Source organism: Gadus chalcogrammus, chromosome 1 (genome assembly GCF_026213295.1).
Source record: "Gadus chalcogrammus isolate NIFS_2021 chromosome 1, NIFS_Gcha_1.0, whole genome shotgun sequence".
NCBI classification, from domain to species: Eukaryota; Metazoa; Chordata; class Actinopteri; order Gadiformes; family Gadidae; genus Gadus; species Gadus chalcogrammus.
The window spans coordinates 13,592,417-13,608,420 of NC_079412.1; the positions used below are offsets into that span (position 1 = coordinate 13,592,417).

The window sequence follows — 16,004 nt, forward strand, 5'->3', positions numbered from 1 at the left end:
TACCTTATGGTTCGGCCTGTCCTGTCAGTTTGTTGACTATCTGAACAACATGTTTGTCTACAGATGGCTTTACTGGTATATATAGCTCCCAACTGTCTCCACAGTGCTGGTCGGCTGACAGTCAGCGCGTCCTCATTGCCTGTCCCCAGCGTAGCCGCAAGGTAAAATGGCAACCAGTGTAATCTCGGAGAAGAGAAAACGTGTGTTATTTTAATTGCAAATTAACCATGCATATCTGTTGTTTTTGTTTGTTATGTTTTTGTTTTGTATACCTTGTAGGACCTGCTTGTTGTGGATATCTCCACAGGGGGCATTACTTCTCTGACAGCCAGTGAGTCAACTGACACCTCTTCAACGCCTGACTCATCATACTCTGCCTGGAACTCAAAATGTTGTTAACTGATAGCCTATTTCTGTCTCAAAAGTGGCTTGATTGCCAAATCAGTGTGTTTTGTGAGAAACTTGGCGATGTTGGGGTACTGGGTCTAACATGCTATTCTGTATTGCACTTCAGAGTTTGACATCAGCAACTGGTGTATCCTGAACATAGTGAGAGACCTGATGGTAGTCAGCTTCTCCTCGCCAAACTGTCCTCCCAGTCTGGTAGGTTTAACCCTATAGTTAAGAATAGTTTCTGTTCTTAAAGTCAATTCTATTTTATTAGTTATCTTGGTTATTTAAGATGTGTAAAGGTAAGTGTAGTTTCTTGATTTGGGTGTGGACGTTGCATTACAAAAACCTGTAATTCTCACATGAATTAACCAGGTATACCAAATATAGCTGTTGTTCTTTAACGGTGATGGGGATCACCAGATGCTATGTCATTTCCTGTGTTCAGAGTGTAGGCTTCTTGCCAGCCAAGGACTCCCAAGAGGATGTTTCTTGGGTTACTCTGGAGGAAGCCCAGCCTCAGAAAGACATTAGCTGGCAGATCCTCACCCTCAGCCCTCCCACGGGTCAAGACAACAGCCAATACCGTAAACCCAATTCCCACTTCTTCTTTTTCGTTTGTGGTCATTATAAAAAGGAACCATTTTTCATCATTTATTTGGTGAGAGACACGTTTCCAAATAATTCTAGTCACCAAAAAACGGAAGTAAGAAATAATGAGTAGAAATTATTTTCATTCTGTTTGACCTGGAACTGAAGCTAGTTCCGTTTTTGTATAAAATGGTCACATGTCATACTGGCCATTGACTCTTAGCTCTAGTGTTTGGCCTTCCTTTTAGTGATATATTATATTCAAGTAATATTACAAAAAGTACATTTTTTGGTCTGCAAGTGCATGTTGCGTTAACAAAAAAGATTCAAGGCCAAAAAGATTGAAGCACCTTAAATGTAATTCTCGACATACTGTGCTGTGTACAATCTTTATTAGTGCGTGTAGTATATTACTTTCTGGACTCTATATTAGTGTGTACACAGTATATTACTATGTACACAGTATATTACTGTGTACACAGTATATAACTGTGTGCACTCTATATCAGTATGTACACAGTGTATTACTGTGTGGACTCTGCATTAGTGTGTACAAAGTATATTACTCTGTGCGCTCTATATGTGTGTCTATGTGTGAAGGGTTTATCACTGTGCATTGCTATGGTGACACAACACTGGGAGCTGCCTGGTTAGCTATGACACACCACATCTGATTCTCAAAATCGATTGGACATGCTTGAAATTGTGAAAATGGTGTTGAAGTTCAAATATGCCAAAGGGAATTAACCCCATGTCCTTTTTGGGCCACCCAGACGTGCCATGCTTCCTACAATGTGATGGGCTTCCTCTTTCCTGTCTGACACTTAGGGGATGTCCCGCTCATAAGATTCAAGAGATTCAAGATTCAAGATAATTTATTGTCATTTCAGCCATATACACAGTATACAGTGAAAGGAAATAGCGTTTCCCAAGAACATAAGGTGCAACATAGAGCGACAATAATAACAAAAAATCAACAACAACAACAACAACAACAACATGCTACATATAACTGCAAACCAGTAAAGTGACTGTGTGGAATTTGTAGTGCGGGAATATAATTATATATATGACTATGTGTCTGAGTAGTGCGGGAATATAAATATGAATATAATAAATATGAATATAAAGCAATAGTGCAATAGTGCATAAACCAAGGGGTAACAGAGATGATCAGATCTGTCCCTTAGAGTTGAGGAGTCGGATGGCCTGGGGGAAGAAGCTGTACTGTAGTCTGGTTGTGGCGGACCGGATGCTCCGGTACCTTCTGCCAGACGGAAGGGGGGAGAAGAATTTGTGTGAGGGGTGGGAGGGGTCATCCACAACATGACCCCTTGCTAGTCATTGAAATAGGAGATTGTTGATTCACATTGTTTGCGATTCAGTTCCAAAATGTTTACTCGTGTTCCTTGAAACACAAAAATCAGACGAGATAAATATAGGGGTCCAACTAATGCATAGAGCGCAATCAATTAAACATTCATATGGAACGCAGACATAGTCCCTGAAGAAGATTTTAACATAATGGTTAATGGTAAATGTTATGCATTTATCTATTGCTTTTCTATCCAGTGGCGACCCAAGGCGCTGTAAAATGATTGCCTCATGGTCACCCATCCTACACACATTCACACACTGACGGGAGTGTCAAACATGCAAGGCAACAGCCAGCTTGTCGGCAGCACTTAGGGTTAGGTGTCTTGCTCAGGGAGACTGCAACACTCTGGTTGGGGATTGAACTAGCAACATTCCGGTTGCCAGTCAACCTGCTCTTCCTCTGGAACCGCTGGCTACGGTTCTATTATTTCCTATTTAGAAACTGCGTTCGCAAATCTCCTATGCAATTGAGAGCTAGTACCTCCATGTGATGTGGCCCAGTAGAACGCCAAAGGAAGAACAGAACTTTCGGGGGTGACGATTTTATATTTGTGAAGTTAATTGTTGGTGTTTTTATTTTTGCTATATTGTTAACTGCTAGTATGTTATGAGTTAACAGAGTTATTAATCCTCACAGGATGCGGGACAGCTAATGTGAGGTTGAGGAAATGTTGCACATTCGTTGATCGGAGCGGTGATGAGACTCCATGATGTTACTTATACAAACACATCATAGCCGTGCCGTCATCGAAAGTTAATCAGCACCACTCCAGCCATTCCAAATCAAGTACTCACCCAGGCCATGGTAGAAATGCAATATTGCTCGTAAATAAATCCATACAGACGTCGTGAGATTTGCGGCACATATAAATGCTATAGCATTTAAGTAATAAATAAGATTACTGTGTGAGTAAAGTGGACCTTGAGGAAGAAGTGGAGCTGAATGTAGGGATTGATCTCTACTTCTCTGTGTTATACTCATCCCAGAGTTATCTTTAGAAGGGAATTTGTATACCATTGCATTCGTAACTGCATATGCCCTGGCTTACAGACATTTTGTTTTGATGTTTTTTAGCGGGCTTGGACTTTGAAGCCTTGCTGATCAAACCAAAGGAGGCTCAGGAGGGAGTGAAGCTGCCTCTGGTCGTCATCCCCCACGGTGGGTCAACGTCAGTTGGAGGCATCAGCTCATTTGAAGCACTAGGGAATGTCCTCATCCTTTTTAATCCCTGCATTGTGTTTTGGTTTTTAGGATCTTTGTTAAACATTCAGTAAATACACATTAGTTTCTGCGGCAACTGTACGTTTGTAATCGTGTACACAAAGAGCTTTTCATATAAACGGTGAATGATGTTTCCCTACTCAGGCGGTCCTCATTCAGTGATCGTGGCTGAGTGGCTTCTCTCCCCCTCTGTGCTATGTAGTATGGGCTTTGCTGTGCTACTTGGTGAGTAGAAGTGCTCATGGAGAAAAAAGTATTTACAGTATATGTATATATTATAATGAATTTGAATATACTCGTAGTCATTCATAATAGCCTTTATTCCTATTTGTGAAATTATATACCCAAAAGTAACAAACCATAGTTCCATTGAGTTCGTAATATCGGTAAAAAGATGTGTACTATTTGTCGCTTTCTTCCAGTGAACTATCGAGGCTCCATTGGCTACGGCCAGGACAACGTCCTCTCGTTACCTGGCAACGTGGGCAGCCAGGATGTACAAGATGTTCATGTGAGAATTTACTAATAACACCCACGTTAAATATGTCACGCAAGTGTACAATAACACTGAGGTGTTCAAATGCTCTCTGCATTATTTAATATTATTTAAACTCTGGATTTTTTTAAGTCATTTTTGTAAGACTCTGCTTCCACTGATTCATAATCATACCATACGATGTTTTTAAATAAATGTTCATTTTTTTAAGACTGAATCGGAATGGAAATGTTTTGGTTTTACTCATGTGCAGCTGGCTTTCTCCTGTGTTTAAACATTTCCATTTTCACACCAGTTTGCTGTGGAGAGCGTGCTGAAAGACGGAGGGTTTGACAAGCAGAAGGTCGCTCTTTCTGGGGGCTCCCACGGTGGTTTCCTGGCGTGTCATCTCATTGGCCAGTACCCAGGGTTCTACAAGGCCTGCGTGGCACGCAACCCTGTTACCAACCTGGCCTCCATGATTGGCAGCACAGACATACCAGACTGGTAATTCATTATATGTTTGAGTAAGACACACAATTTACATTTCAGGTGTTTCACTACAGAAAAAATCTTCCTTCAGAACTGGCATTCCCCAGTTGGGGTAGTACCTGTTTTTTTAGGGAGGATGGTTTCTATAGTTCTCTGCACATCTGGGCTTATGCAAGTACTGCGGTATCTGTGTGTGTGTGTGTGTGTGGTGGGGGGAAAACCCATTGCAAGCTAGTGGCTGCTGATCCTTTGTGTGTATGCTTTCATTGTAAATACGTGTAGGTGCATGGTGGAGAGCGGTTACAACTACAGCGCAGACTGTCTGCCTGACGCTGCCATTTGGGAGCAGATGCTGAGCAAGTCTCCTATTAAACACATTGCAAAGGTCAGTTTAAGAAAGGCTGAGCCCCCCCCCCCCATCCTCATGCATTGCTTTTGAACTGTAGAAACTGACAGTCGTATGGGAATCAAATGAGCCACATTAAAATAAGTTATGATATGGATCCAAATCTCCATGAAATGTTTCCCACATCAAGAATTTTTTAATTGATTTCAATTGCATGGGTAAAATACATTGAAAGGCCAGGCAACATTGGATAACTGGCTTAAAGTATAGCTCAAATAAGGAGCAAAAGCAGCAGTAATTACTTTGATGACAGTGTTTAAGCGACTTTTATTGGTACTAGCATAGTGTACTTGCGTTCTGTCTTTCTCAATTATTTTAAATAAGTAGACCCACACATGCCGTTGTCTGTTTCTAAGGTCTATATGCGACACGAGTTGGGCATGACATGTCTATTGCGAGCAGTCACACTGGTCCACCAGTAGTCGCCAAGTATTGCCTCATCTGGGTTGTTTTAAATCTTCCCCAGGTGAAGACACCGGTGTTGCTTATGCTGGGGGAAGAAGACAAGCGTGTCCCTAACAAGCAGGGCATTGAGTACTATCGGGCTCTGAAGGCACGGCAGCTCCCTGTACAGTAAGTATTGGCAAAACAGCGGACCACTAGCCGGAAGCACCTGTAGCAAAACAACCTGCCGTTCAATGCCTGGGTTGTCATTTGACCTCTGTATTTCCCCCACTTGTCAGGTTGTTTTGGTACCCGGGCAACAACCACTCACTCTCCAAAGTGGATGCCGAGTCGGATGGTTTCATGAACGTCGCTCTGTGGTTGGTACAGCACCTATGCAGATGAGGCAGCCTGAAGACTAATACAGATACAAAGCAGTGGGTATCAGGCCTACGCTATCAGGGTACCCCAGAGGTACAATAAGACGCTGTGCTTCTCAGGATAAAGTGAGGTCCAAGCCAAATGTTTTTTTTTTTGTTTTTTTTTACATTTAGGATTTACTATCCCATCCTTAATTAATGGCAAATTCCCTTATATGTGTCAGAAATAAAATTTGGACTGCATAACTTTTCCTTAACTCTCACTGAATGTAAAAACGTTTATTACCTTTGGTTTGCTCCTCCTTCCCCACAACCACAATGAGTTAAACATGTTATATTAAATTGATGTTTAAATAAACGATTTCATATTAAAAGTTGTATGTTCTCTTATTTCCTCGTAATTGGCTCTCTTAATTCTGTCCTTCTGTTCATAAATAATACAGAAACTTAAAACATTTTTATTCACGTCTTTAGGTTTATTTTCTATTTTATTTTTTAATTTTCCTGTACGCCCTTTATTTTCTGCTTTTATTGCATCCCTATTTTTGACTGAATTTGTATTTTCTGTGCATGCACTTAAGGGTAGATCGTTAAGTCAGGTTAGTTGTAACACTGCTCAAATTGACAAACAGAAAAGAGCTGTGATGATGTCATCAATATCGTACACTCCCATTTCCTTGTTGATCTCACAGATTTGGTGTAATTTTCTAAGCAACGTGGATCTGATGAAGAACATCTCTTCAGGTAAGGAGCTTTTTTTTTTAAATCGAGATAGTTATTTCTAGCATTACAATGCTTTAACTTGTACAACTTTAAGCTGCAGTTTCTTTCATTTGATGATCTGTCATTCTAACTCTCAAATACTAAAAAAACACATGCTTAATCATCTTTTCTCATGGCTGCATGGGGTGGAGAAAGAGGAAGCAATTTGTTAATTTTTTTTACAAACTTGTGGCAAAAGAAGGATGGGTTAAGTGTATGTTGTCTGTTTTGGACCTAGAAAGCCTGTACCAAATATTGCCTACCTTATAGTGTGGATATTACTTCTGCAAATTACCTCTCATTGTTCTCTAGATCTATCTCCATTTGGTGTTAATCGGGGGTAGGTTAACAACTCAATGTATTCTGCATTAACTCATATAATCTGTAATTGTTTCGTAGATGTCCAAATTAGTTTTATTTTTTGGAGGAAAAGATGAGCACCTTGTATCAAAGTTTGAGAAATCGAACATGAACAACCACTGAGTTACTGATGCTCAAACAAAAAGTACCCCATCCCCGGTGTTCCCCTACTAAAAAAAATAATATATGTACATCACTTTGGTACGCCAGAAGCTTTATTCAATTGCATTGAATAAACAAAGTTATTTTGCATTTAATAAGTAGGTGATTGTTTAATTGATTCATTTTGTGAATCAGAACACACCTGGTGTTTGTCTGGAATAATAATCTTGGTTGTTTCACTTCTGCAGAGAGTTCCTTCTTATCAAACACCTGCGTCCCTACTTGAATATCAGGCCAATACAAATGATGGTAAGTCAATTCAGATATTTTATATTATTTCCACTATTGATCTTATCAACACATTGTATTATGCTAAGCTTACTTGTCATTATTGGATTGGATTGGATTCACTTTATTGTCATTGTGCAGACACTGAAGAGTACAACGAAATGAGGTTTTGTGACCAACCGGAAGTGCAAAGGAGCAGTAAAGTGCAGTTTGTACATGAATTATCAGAGAATTATCGGAGCAGCATAGTTACAATAAGTGCAGTAAATATAAATAAATATAAATATAGTAATATAAATATTCAAGTAGAGGGATAATTGTTCAGTCAACTAGCATGGATATAAATAGAAATAGGAATAGAGTACTATGGGTGTTGATACAGGGGATATGTAAATTCAAGTAGAGGGATAATTGTTCAGTCAACTAGCATGGATTAGTGCAATGAATGGCCACGGGGGGGGGGGGGGGGGGGGGTAGAGTTTAGGAGGGTGACAGCCGCAGGGAAAAAGCTTCCCCTAAACCTGCTAGTCCGGGTCCGGAGAGACCTGTAGCGCCTCCCAGAGGGGAGGAGGGTGAACAGTCTGTGGTTGGGGTGAGAACAGTCCTTGCAGATGCCACGCGCCTTTCGCAGGCATCGCTTGTGCTGGACAGCCTCAATGGATGGGAGTGAGGAACCGATGATGCGTTGCGCAGTTTTCACCACCCTCTGCAGGGCTTTCCGGTCAGAGACAGAGCAGTTGCCATACCATACTGTGACACAGTTGGTAAGGATGCTCTCAATGATGCTGCGGTAGAAGTTCACCAGGATCTGAGGAGACAGATGGGCCTTTTTTAATTTCCTCAAGAAGAAGAGACGCTGGTGAGCCTTCTTGATCAGCTTAGAGGTGTTGAGGGTCCAAGAGAGGTCCTCTGAGATGTGGACACCTAGGAACCTATAGCTGGTGACGCGCTCAACCTCTGTCCCGTTGATACTGATGGGGGTGTGTGTGCCACCTCTAGACTTCCTGAAGTCAACGATGAGCTCTTTCGTCTTCTTAGTGTTGAGAGCCAGGTTGTTGTTGGCGCACCATGCAGTTAGGTGTTGGACCTCCTCCCTATAGGCCGTCTCATCGTTGTTGCTGATGAGACCAATCACCGTAGTGTCGTCTGCAAACTTGACAATCGTATTGGAACCATGTATAGTTGTGCAGTCGTAGGTGAAGAGGGAGTAGAGGAGGGGGCTCAGCACACAGCCCTGTGGAACGCCAGTGTTCAGGGTGAGGGTTGAGGAAGTGTGTTCATCCAACCTGACAGACTGTGGTCTGTTGGTTAGGAAGTCCTGTATCCAGGTGCAGAGGGAGGTGTTGATGCCCAGCTCAGTAAGCTTGGTGATCAGTTTGGAGGGGATGATGGTGTTGAACGCTGAGCTGAAGTCAATAAACAGCATTCTGACATAGGTGTTGCTGTTGTCAAGGTGGGAGAGGGCGGAGTGGAGTGCCGTGGAGATGGCATCCTCTGTGCTCCTGTTCTGGCGGTAGGCGAATTGGAAAGGGTCCAGTGTGGGTGGCAGGCAGGTTTTGAGGTGAGCCAGGACCAGCCTCTCGAAGCACTTTGAGATGATGGGGGTAAGTGCAACTGGGCGGAAGTCATTCAGGCTCGCTGCAGTGGAGTGTTTTGGCACCGGCACGATGGAGGAGGTTTTGAGGCAAACGGGGACAACTGCTTGGGCTAGTGACAGGTTGAAAATGTCAGTCCAGACCTCAGTCAGCTGCACAGCACAGGCCCCGAGAACCCGTCCGGGGATACCATCAGGCCCAGCAGCCTTCCGTGCATTAGTCCTGCTCAGTGCTGCACACACGTCAATGGGGGAGAGAGTGAGGGGCTGGTGGTCTGCAGGGAGCACAGCCTTGATGGCCACCTCCCTGTTTTCCCTATCAAAGCGTCCATAAAAGTGGTTAAGCGCATCAGGAAGGGTGGCGTCACTGGATGGGGGGGAGATGTTGGCCGGTTTGTAATCCGTAATGGCCTGGATGCCCTGCCACATGCGTCGGGTGTCAGAGTTGCTCTTAAAGTGCTCCTCGATCCTCAGCTTGTAGCAGTGCCTGGCCGCTTTGATGCCCCTCTTCAGGTTAGCCCTGGATGAGCTATAGGCCCGAGCATCACCTGAACTGAAGGCGATGTCGCGTGCCTTCAATAGGAGTCGGACCTCTCTGTTCATCCAAGGCTTCTGGTTAGGGAATATGGTAATCCGTTTGAGGGTGGTGACACTGTTGATTTCAGAGTTCATACGTTTCAGAACAGAGGATGCGTATATATCAATGTCCGTGTGGGAGTCGATGGTGGCCTGAGTGGCAAAATCCCTCCAGACAGTGCTACCAAACCGCTGCTGAAGTGCAGAGTCTGCTCCCTCTGGCCAAACCTTGACTGTCCTCACTGTGGGTTTCACCCGTCTGATGAGTGGGGAGTACTTAGGCAGTAGGAACAAAGAGAGGTGGTCAGATTGACCAAGGTGGGGGAGGGGGACGGCTTTGTAAGCATCAGCTATGTTTGTATATACATGGTCTAATGTCTTGTCTCCTCTAGTGGGGCAGGAGACATGTTGGCGGAATTTGGGGAGTACAGACTTTAGGTTGGAGTGGTTGAAGTCACCCGCAACAATAAAGGCTGCCTCGGGGGTCAGAGTCTGTTGTTTACTGATTGCATTGTGCAGTTCTTTCATTGCAAATGCAGCATTAGCGTCCGGGGGAATGTAGGCTGCAGTCACAATGGTGGATGTAAACTCTCTGGGCAGATAGAAAGGTCTACATTTCAGCATTATATATTCTATACTATTATTATTATTATTATGCCGCGCCATAGTAGGCACACTCCCTTAGCCTTGTCATCAGTACGCAAATAATCACACCACAGCGAATAAGCCTATTTTCCCAAATCTTGGGAAGTGAGGCTTATTCTCTGTGTTTATTCTCTGTCCTATCTCAACAATCGACTAGTGTGTGCCGTACCGCGCAGGGATGGACTAAAGACTTTCATTAGTCAGTGAGCTGCTTTTGGCAAGGTTTAAAGTCTAGTAGAGTGAGCTTGGCACATTAGCAGGATGTAATGCCAAAGCATTGAATCATTTCCAGAAATATTATCTTCTATGAATATGTAAGTTAAATGTTTAAGATGGAAAATTCAAATAATAACTAATATCCCATTTTCTCTTTCAGGATATCTTTCAAAAAGTTGTTCTTCTAATACTGGGTCAACTTCCTTTATTGATAGCAAGAATTCCCCCGTTTTTTCCATGTGACAATAATGAAATTGCTACGGAGGTGTACTGTGCACGCAGGCCACTCAATGACATCCCTTTTTTTACATCAATAAATGTAACGTTTCTCGACCTAAGTCACACCAAGATACGGAAAATGGGACAACACAAATTCTCTGGTATACAAAACCTTATCACTCTGAAAATGACGAGGAATTGTGATCCAAAAAACCTGAGTACTAATAAAGCCTACTGTCGAGTCAGAATAGAAAAGGATGCCTTCAGGAGTCTGCACAACCTCACTTATCTATATCTGGCAGGAAACAGCCTTACCATGTTACCCTGGTTACCGGAAAGCATTAAGGTCTTGGATCTCGAGAGTAACTGCCTTTTCAACATCATCATCCCTTTTGGAACTCCACATCTAGAGCAGCTCCTCCTCACAAAGAACTGTTATTATGAAAACCCTTGTTTCCAGTCATTTTACATCCATGAGGATGTTTACAAGGAGCTATCACATCTGAAAAATCTAACACTGGGATACAACAATTTGACATCAATACCACGAGGATTGCCAGCTTCACTTATGACACTGGACTTGAAAGAGAATACAATAACTGAGATTCCAGAAGGGGCATTTGCCATGCTTCCCAACTTGGAGGATTTAAATCTGGGATGGAATTGTCAGCGTTGTGACCATGCAGCCCACCTTTGTTTTCCCTGCCCTAACAACGCCTCCCTTCTGCTACACCCAAATTCTTTTTATGCGATCAACAGCTCCGTTGTGTATCTGACCTTGAGAGGAAACTCTTTGAACAATTTTCCAGAGGGTCTTTTTCTCCCTTTGACAAATTTGAAGTGGTTGGATCTCTCCGACAACTACCTGGCCCACACCATCCGTAATGGTACCTTCTTTACAGAGCTTAAGCAGTTAACATGGATCAGCCTCATCTATAACTTTCAACCTCTAGCGAAATTTCATGATCTGATCCTTTCACCACACCTGGGCAATGTCTCAAATCTAGAAACTCTCCTTCTCAGCGGATACTTTTTCGGCACAATGTCAGAACAAAGCATTGTGGTTCTGTCCCGACTTAAACAACTTAAGATACTGGAGATGCGCATGAATTTCATCAGCTATTTCAATATGAGGACTCTGGGAATGTTGCCTTCCCTCAGCAGATTAGACCTCTCCCAGAATATATTGAGTTATCTCCCTTACAATGTGTCACATGGATACTCTTTGGAAAAAGGCTCTCAAGATTCAATTGTTTTCAAAGATTATTCAGATTTACCCATGCTACCAGTATCGGTGCACATGTATCAAACTGAGACTGAAAGTGACATGTGTAGATCTAACGTTACAATATTTGAAATGTGGCATTTCAACCAGAAATTCTGCCGAAATAAGTTCACAATTGATCTTTCTCAAAATAATGTTATTTTCCTTCATGAAGATGTTTTTGATGGTATGGAAAATGTTGTGTGTTTAAACCTGTCTTACAATTATGCAAGCCAGGCTTTAAGGGGTAGACTTTTCAGTCGCTTGAAAAGCTTAGTTTACTTAGATATGTCATACAATAGAATTGACCTATATTATAGAGATGCATTCAGTGAGTTGAACAAGACTCTGAAGGTACTGGACCTCAGTCACAATGAGTATCATTTTCGTATGATGGGCATGGGTCATCGTATTGAGTTTATTCAGAGTCTCTCTAATATGGAAGTCTTAAATCTTGCAAATAATGACATTAGTGGGCGAATAGATCCGAGACTGAGTAGCAGCTCTGTGCAGTATATGTACTTCTCTGGGAATCGCCTAGATATTATGTGGGAGGAGGAGGGCCAGACCTACATTAATTTCTTCCAGGATCTCAGGAAATTAATCTACTTGGACATCTCTCAGAACCGGCTACATTCGGTCGAACAACCGATCCTCTGTAATCTACCAGTGAGCCTACAGGCCCTCACCATAAGCAATAATTACCTTCATTATTTTCCATGGCTGAGCCTTACATGTCTTGGCAATCTTAGTCATCTCTCTCTCAGTGGAAATCATCTTTCATATTTGCCTGAAAGTGTTACAGAGTTCCCACCAGATTTTTCCCTCTTGGACCTCAGTGACAACTGGATAAGCCATCTTCCTGGTCAGTTCTTTAGCCGAGCCGAATCTTTGCAGTGTCTCTATCTCAATACCAACCGTCTCGTAGTTTTGAACCTTCAGTCACTTCCACCCCTGCTGAAAAATGGCACTTCTCATCAGTTGCTTACTCTTCACCGTAACCACTTCAGCTGTGACTGTTACAATTCCGGATTGGAGGAATTTCTACGGACCAGCACCACACGTATTCCTTACTTGACTACTGATGTCCGATGTGAATTCCCAGAGTCCCTGCAGGGAAAGAGTGTGCTGACAGTGGACCAAAGTAACTGTCAGATCTATGGTGGCTTGGTCTTCCTCTTAAGTACAATCTTCACATGTGCATTTATTGCTCTGCCACTGTTAAGACATCTGTATGGCTGGGATGTGTGGTACTGCCTACAGATCCTATGGGCAGGATGTAAGGGCTACCTGCATCCTTCTGCCAGTTGCTCACCAAAACAATATGATGCTTTTGTGGTTTTTGACACAAACAACCAGGCCGTGAGAGACTGGGTTTACAATGAGTTGGTTATCCGTTTGGAGAGCTCAGGCTACAGAAGATTCTCTCTCTGTTTAGAGGAGAGGGACTGGATTCCTGGGCTATCCTGCATTGAAAACCTCCACCATGCTGTCCATAGCAGCGAGAAGACAGTGTTTGTGCTGTCCAACGGCACAAGAAATGACGCTAATGAGGCAACGGTCAACGGTGTGATACGGCAGACCTTTTTCATGGTTCAGCAGAGGCTTCTTGATGAGAAGGTATACAATTAAATAAATGTTTATGAAATGCTTAAAGTTATTTCTTTACATTCATTAGCATTCCTATCATTATTGTATTGTGGCAAGTTGTTATTAATCTCTCTGATGTCATCTCAACAAGGTGGATGTAGCCGTTCTCATACTGCTGGACAAGATGTTTCCCAAGCTGAAGTACCTCCAACTAAGGACGAGGTTATGCAGGAAGTCAGTGATGTCCTGGCCTAGAAACCCACAGGCCCAACCCCTATTCTGGAACCAAATGAGGACAGCACTGTCATCAGACAATCTTAAATTATATGACAACAACATTAGTGAAAGTTTTATATCATTTCCATAATCCTTTTTCTAATATGCATAATGTAAACTATAAACAACGTACTGTGTCGTTTAAAGGGCTCATGTCATGCCAACAGGTGTGGGTGTGATTAGCTGTACAAGCCATTTGAAAATCATTCCTTCCCTGTGCCATAGTAACATCAGAAGTGGGCGTGTCCACCTAGATCTATGCTGGATATATCAGTCTACCGGCCTACCCAGTGGACTGTAGCAAACTCATCGATGCTTCATATATCTAGGTGGACACGCCAACTTGTGATGTCACTGGCACAGGGAAGGAATGATTTTCAAACGGCTTGTACCAGTTTATCACACCCACACCTGCAGGCATTACATGGCCCTTTAACAAACTAACAACTACTCTGAAAATGTGCATGTATAGGTTGATTCCCTTTTAAATGTTGACCTCCTGTGTTCAATATATTGTGTTGTTAAATCTGTGAGATATTTAGTTTGAGTTTGTGTCCCTGCTCACGTTGAAAGGTGTATCACAACAATGTAATGTGTACCTTTTTAATGTAGTACACAGAAATCCTTTTGGACAATCTACTGGCTATGCTACCAGTAAGATGCTTAATTGAAACTTATTTATTGAAACTCAATGTGACTAACATTAAATGGTGGAACATTTCACGTACATTAGTGTGCTGATATACAGAGAAGCGATTATAGCTTACTGCTGTAGTCCATTGGGAGTAATACATGAATCAAGCATATGGCTACATGTTGTAAATTAACTTTTATCTTAACAAATAGTCGTGTACATGTGGCAACAACCAATCCCCCCGGCCCAGGCCATCGTCATTACACCTTTAACTGACGAAAAATATACTTTACAAGTGAATTAGGCATACTTATTGGATTCTAAGCATTTTGAGAAATTCAGAGATTTTTCTTAACGTGACTTGCAGCATACATAGACTACATAATTTTCACAGTAGCCTCTCTTTAGGCGATATGAGATATGGCTTTCACTATTCCCATCTTGTTCCATCGATTAATTCATTGCTTCATATGATGGATAGAGGATTGGCGGATCGGGTATGATTGACAAGTACATTTGACTGTCCTCTCAGTTGCATCCCATTCAGCGAACGCGTACTGCACCATATCCTCTTAGATTAGAGGGATTAGGAATAGGATTTGCATCCAATCTTCAGCCTGGACCACTAAATTTGACTATATTGGTTAGTTACTTTACTTACTTAGCGGCATTTGGCAGACGCCCAACATATAAAAACATATGTCCAAGGCGACATACAACATATAAAAAAACACATGACAGTAAGTGCCAACATAGCACAAACTGATAGACGGGGAAGTGAACATTTGTTTTTAGAAGGACTGAGTACTGATTTATCCAATTTATAATTATAAAAACAATAACAATAACTACAATAACTTTAGTAATTTACTTTAATTAAGTTCAATTATAAATTATCTTTCTAATTATTACTGTTGCCAGTGGGAGGAAACTGCAGAGCAGATGTCCTGTCCATTGGTCTGAAGGGATTGCCATCCCAGAGCTATCTTAAATAGGCCTATACCCTCCGAGTCCCAGTCATATGGCAACGACTGGCAACGATCACAAGATCAAGGCCACATCCTTACATTTCGTTGATTCAGTAACAGAGAACCACGTCAATGCATATATATATATATATAGAGAGAGAGAAGTTGATTGAACATGCTTGAAATGGTCAGAACACAAGTTCAAATAGCCGATGCTAAATGTAATTATCACCATGTCCTTGGTTCGCATTTACTGCAATGTGATGTTCTCCAGAAATAAATGCTTTTCAGAATGCTGAGATGTTTTGCATCCCTACGCCCTAATATTTGTATAAACAAATGTATCCTTTATCAGTTTTGTATTTGCACATTATGAATTACTCTAAAACTTTGATTGTAGGATAGTGCATCATAATTTGTAGGGGTGGGAAAAATAATAGATTCTTCGATGTATCGCAAATCTCTCTAGAACGATTCCGTCCTGATGCAGATAAATTAATAAACAAAGAAAATATATATATATATATTTTTTGCCTGCTGCAACATTCTGTTCGACAGAGAGGGATAATTTTAGTAATTTTAAAATTATGTAATTTATCTTCACTGTGTTTTGGCCGATCAGATTTTTCTTGACACGATTGCGATTCAGCCTACACATAGCATGCACGCAAATTCACAGCCAGACACAAGAACTCCTTCCAATTCAAGAGCAGCTTTTTCTTTAATGACATGGAAAAGAAAGATTAGAAAGAAAATAAAACTGAAACCTATTTTTTACATCCTTCCATATTGT

The 16,004-nt window shown here is 41.9% G+C and overlaps 2 protein-coding genes across 6 annotated transcripts in view; both read left to right on the forward strand.

Moving 5' to 3' along the window:
* Positions 1-6,095, forward strand: part of apeh (acylaminoacyl-peptide hydrolase) — a 9,391-nt gene extending 3,296 nt beyond the window's left edge. The window contains exons 13-23 of one of the 2 annotated variants that reach the window (XM_056590591.1): positions 64-161; positions 280-331; positions 515-603; positions 839-977; positions 3,434-3,517; positions 3,725-3,805; positions 4,003-4,091; positions 4,372-4,562; positions 4,830-4,932; positions 5,420-5,526; positions 5,637-6,094. In XM_056590591.1, the coding sequence (XP_056446566.1) occupies positions 64-161; positions 280-331; positions 515-603; positions 839-977; positions 3,434-3,517; positions 3,725-3,805; positions 4,003-4,091; positions 4,372-4,562; positions 4,830-4,932; positions 5,420-5,526; positions 5,637-5,742 (1,139 nt within the window). In that variant the 3' untranslated portion in view covers positions 5,743-6,094. Of the gene's footprint in view, positions 1-63; positions 162-279; positions 332-514; positions 604-838; positions 978-3,433; positions 3,518-3,724; positions 3,806-4,002; positions 4,092-4,371; positions 4,563-4,829; positions 4,933-5,419; positions 5,527-5,636 lie in introns of both variants that reach the window. The other variant, XM_056590584.1, reaches the window with a different exon arrangement.
* Positions 6,096-6,127: 32 nt separating this feature from the next.
* Positions 6,128-16,004, forward strand: LOC130382682 (toll-like receptor 9). Of its 4 annotated transcripts, none has more exons than XM_056590550.1 (5): positions 6,128-6,461; positions 6,792-6,819; positions 7,190-7,250; positions 10,421-13,363; positions 13,485-16,004. In XM_056590550.1, the coding sequence occupies exons 1-5, from the start codon at positions 6,362-6,364 to the stop codon at positions 13,698-13,700; spliced, it is 3,348 nt and encodes a 1,115-aa protein (XP_056446525.1). In that variant the 5' UTR covers positions 6,128-6,361; the 3' UTR covers positions 13,701-16,004. The 4 variants fall into 4 exon arrangements, with proteins under 4 accessions (XP_056446525.1, XP_056446537.1, XP_056446544.1 ...); XM_056590575.1 differs by having other exon boundaries at positions 6,148-6,461; positions 13,184-13,363; XM_056590562.1 differs by lacking the exon at positions 6,792-6,819.

Bases quoted from the DNA above. Each gene is read 5' to 3' on its own strand.
- LOC130382682 (XM_056590550.1), top strand. From the start codon at position 6,362: ATGATGTCATCAATATCGTACACTCCCATTTCCTTGTTGATCTCACAG. The intron at 6,820-7,189 runs GTAGGTTAACAA...TCACTTCTGCAG, and splicing joins CCATTTGGTGTTAATCGGGG to AGAGTTCCTTCTTATCAAAC. The intron at 13,364-13,484 runs GTATACAATTAA...CATCTCAACAAG, and splicing joins AGAGGCTTCTTGATGAGAAG to GTGGATGTAGCCGTTCTCAT.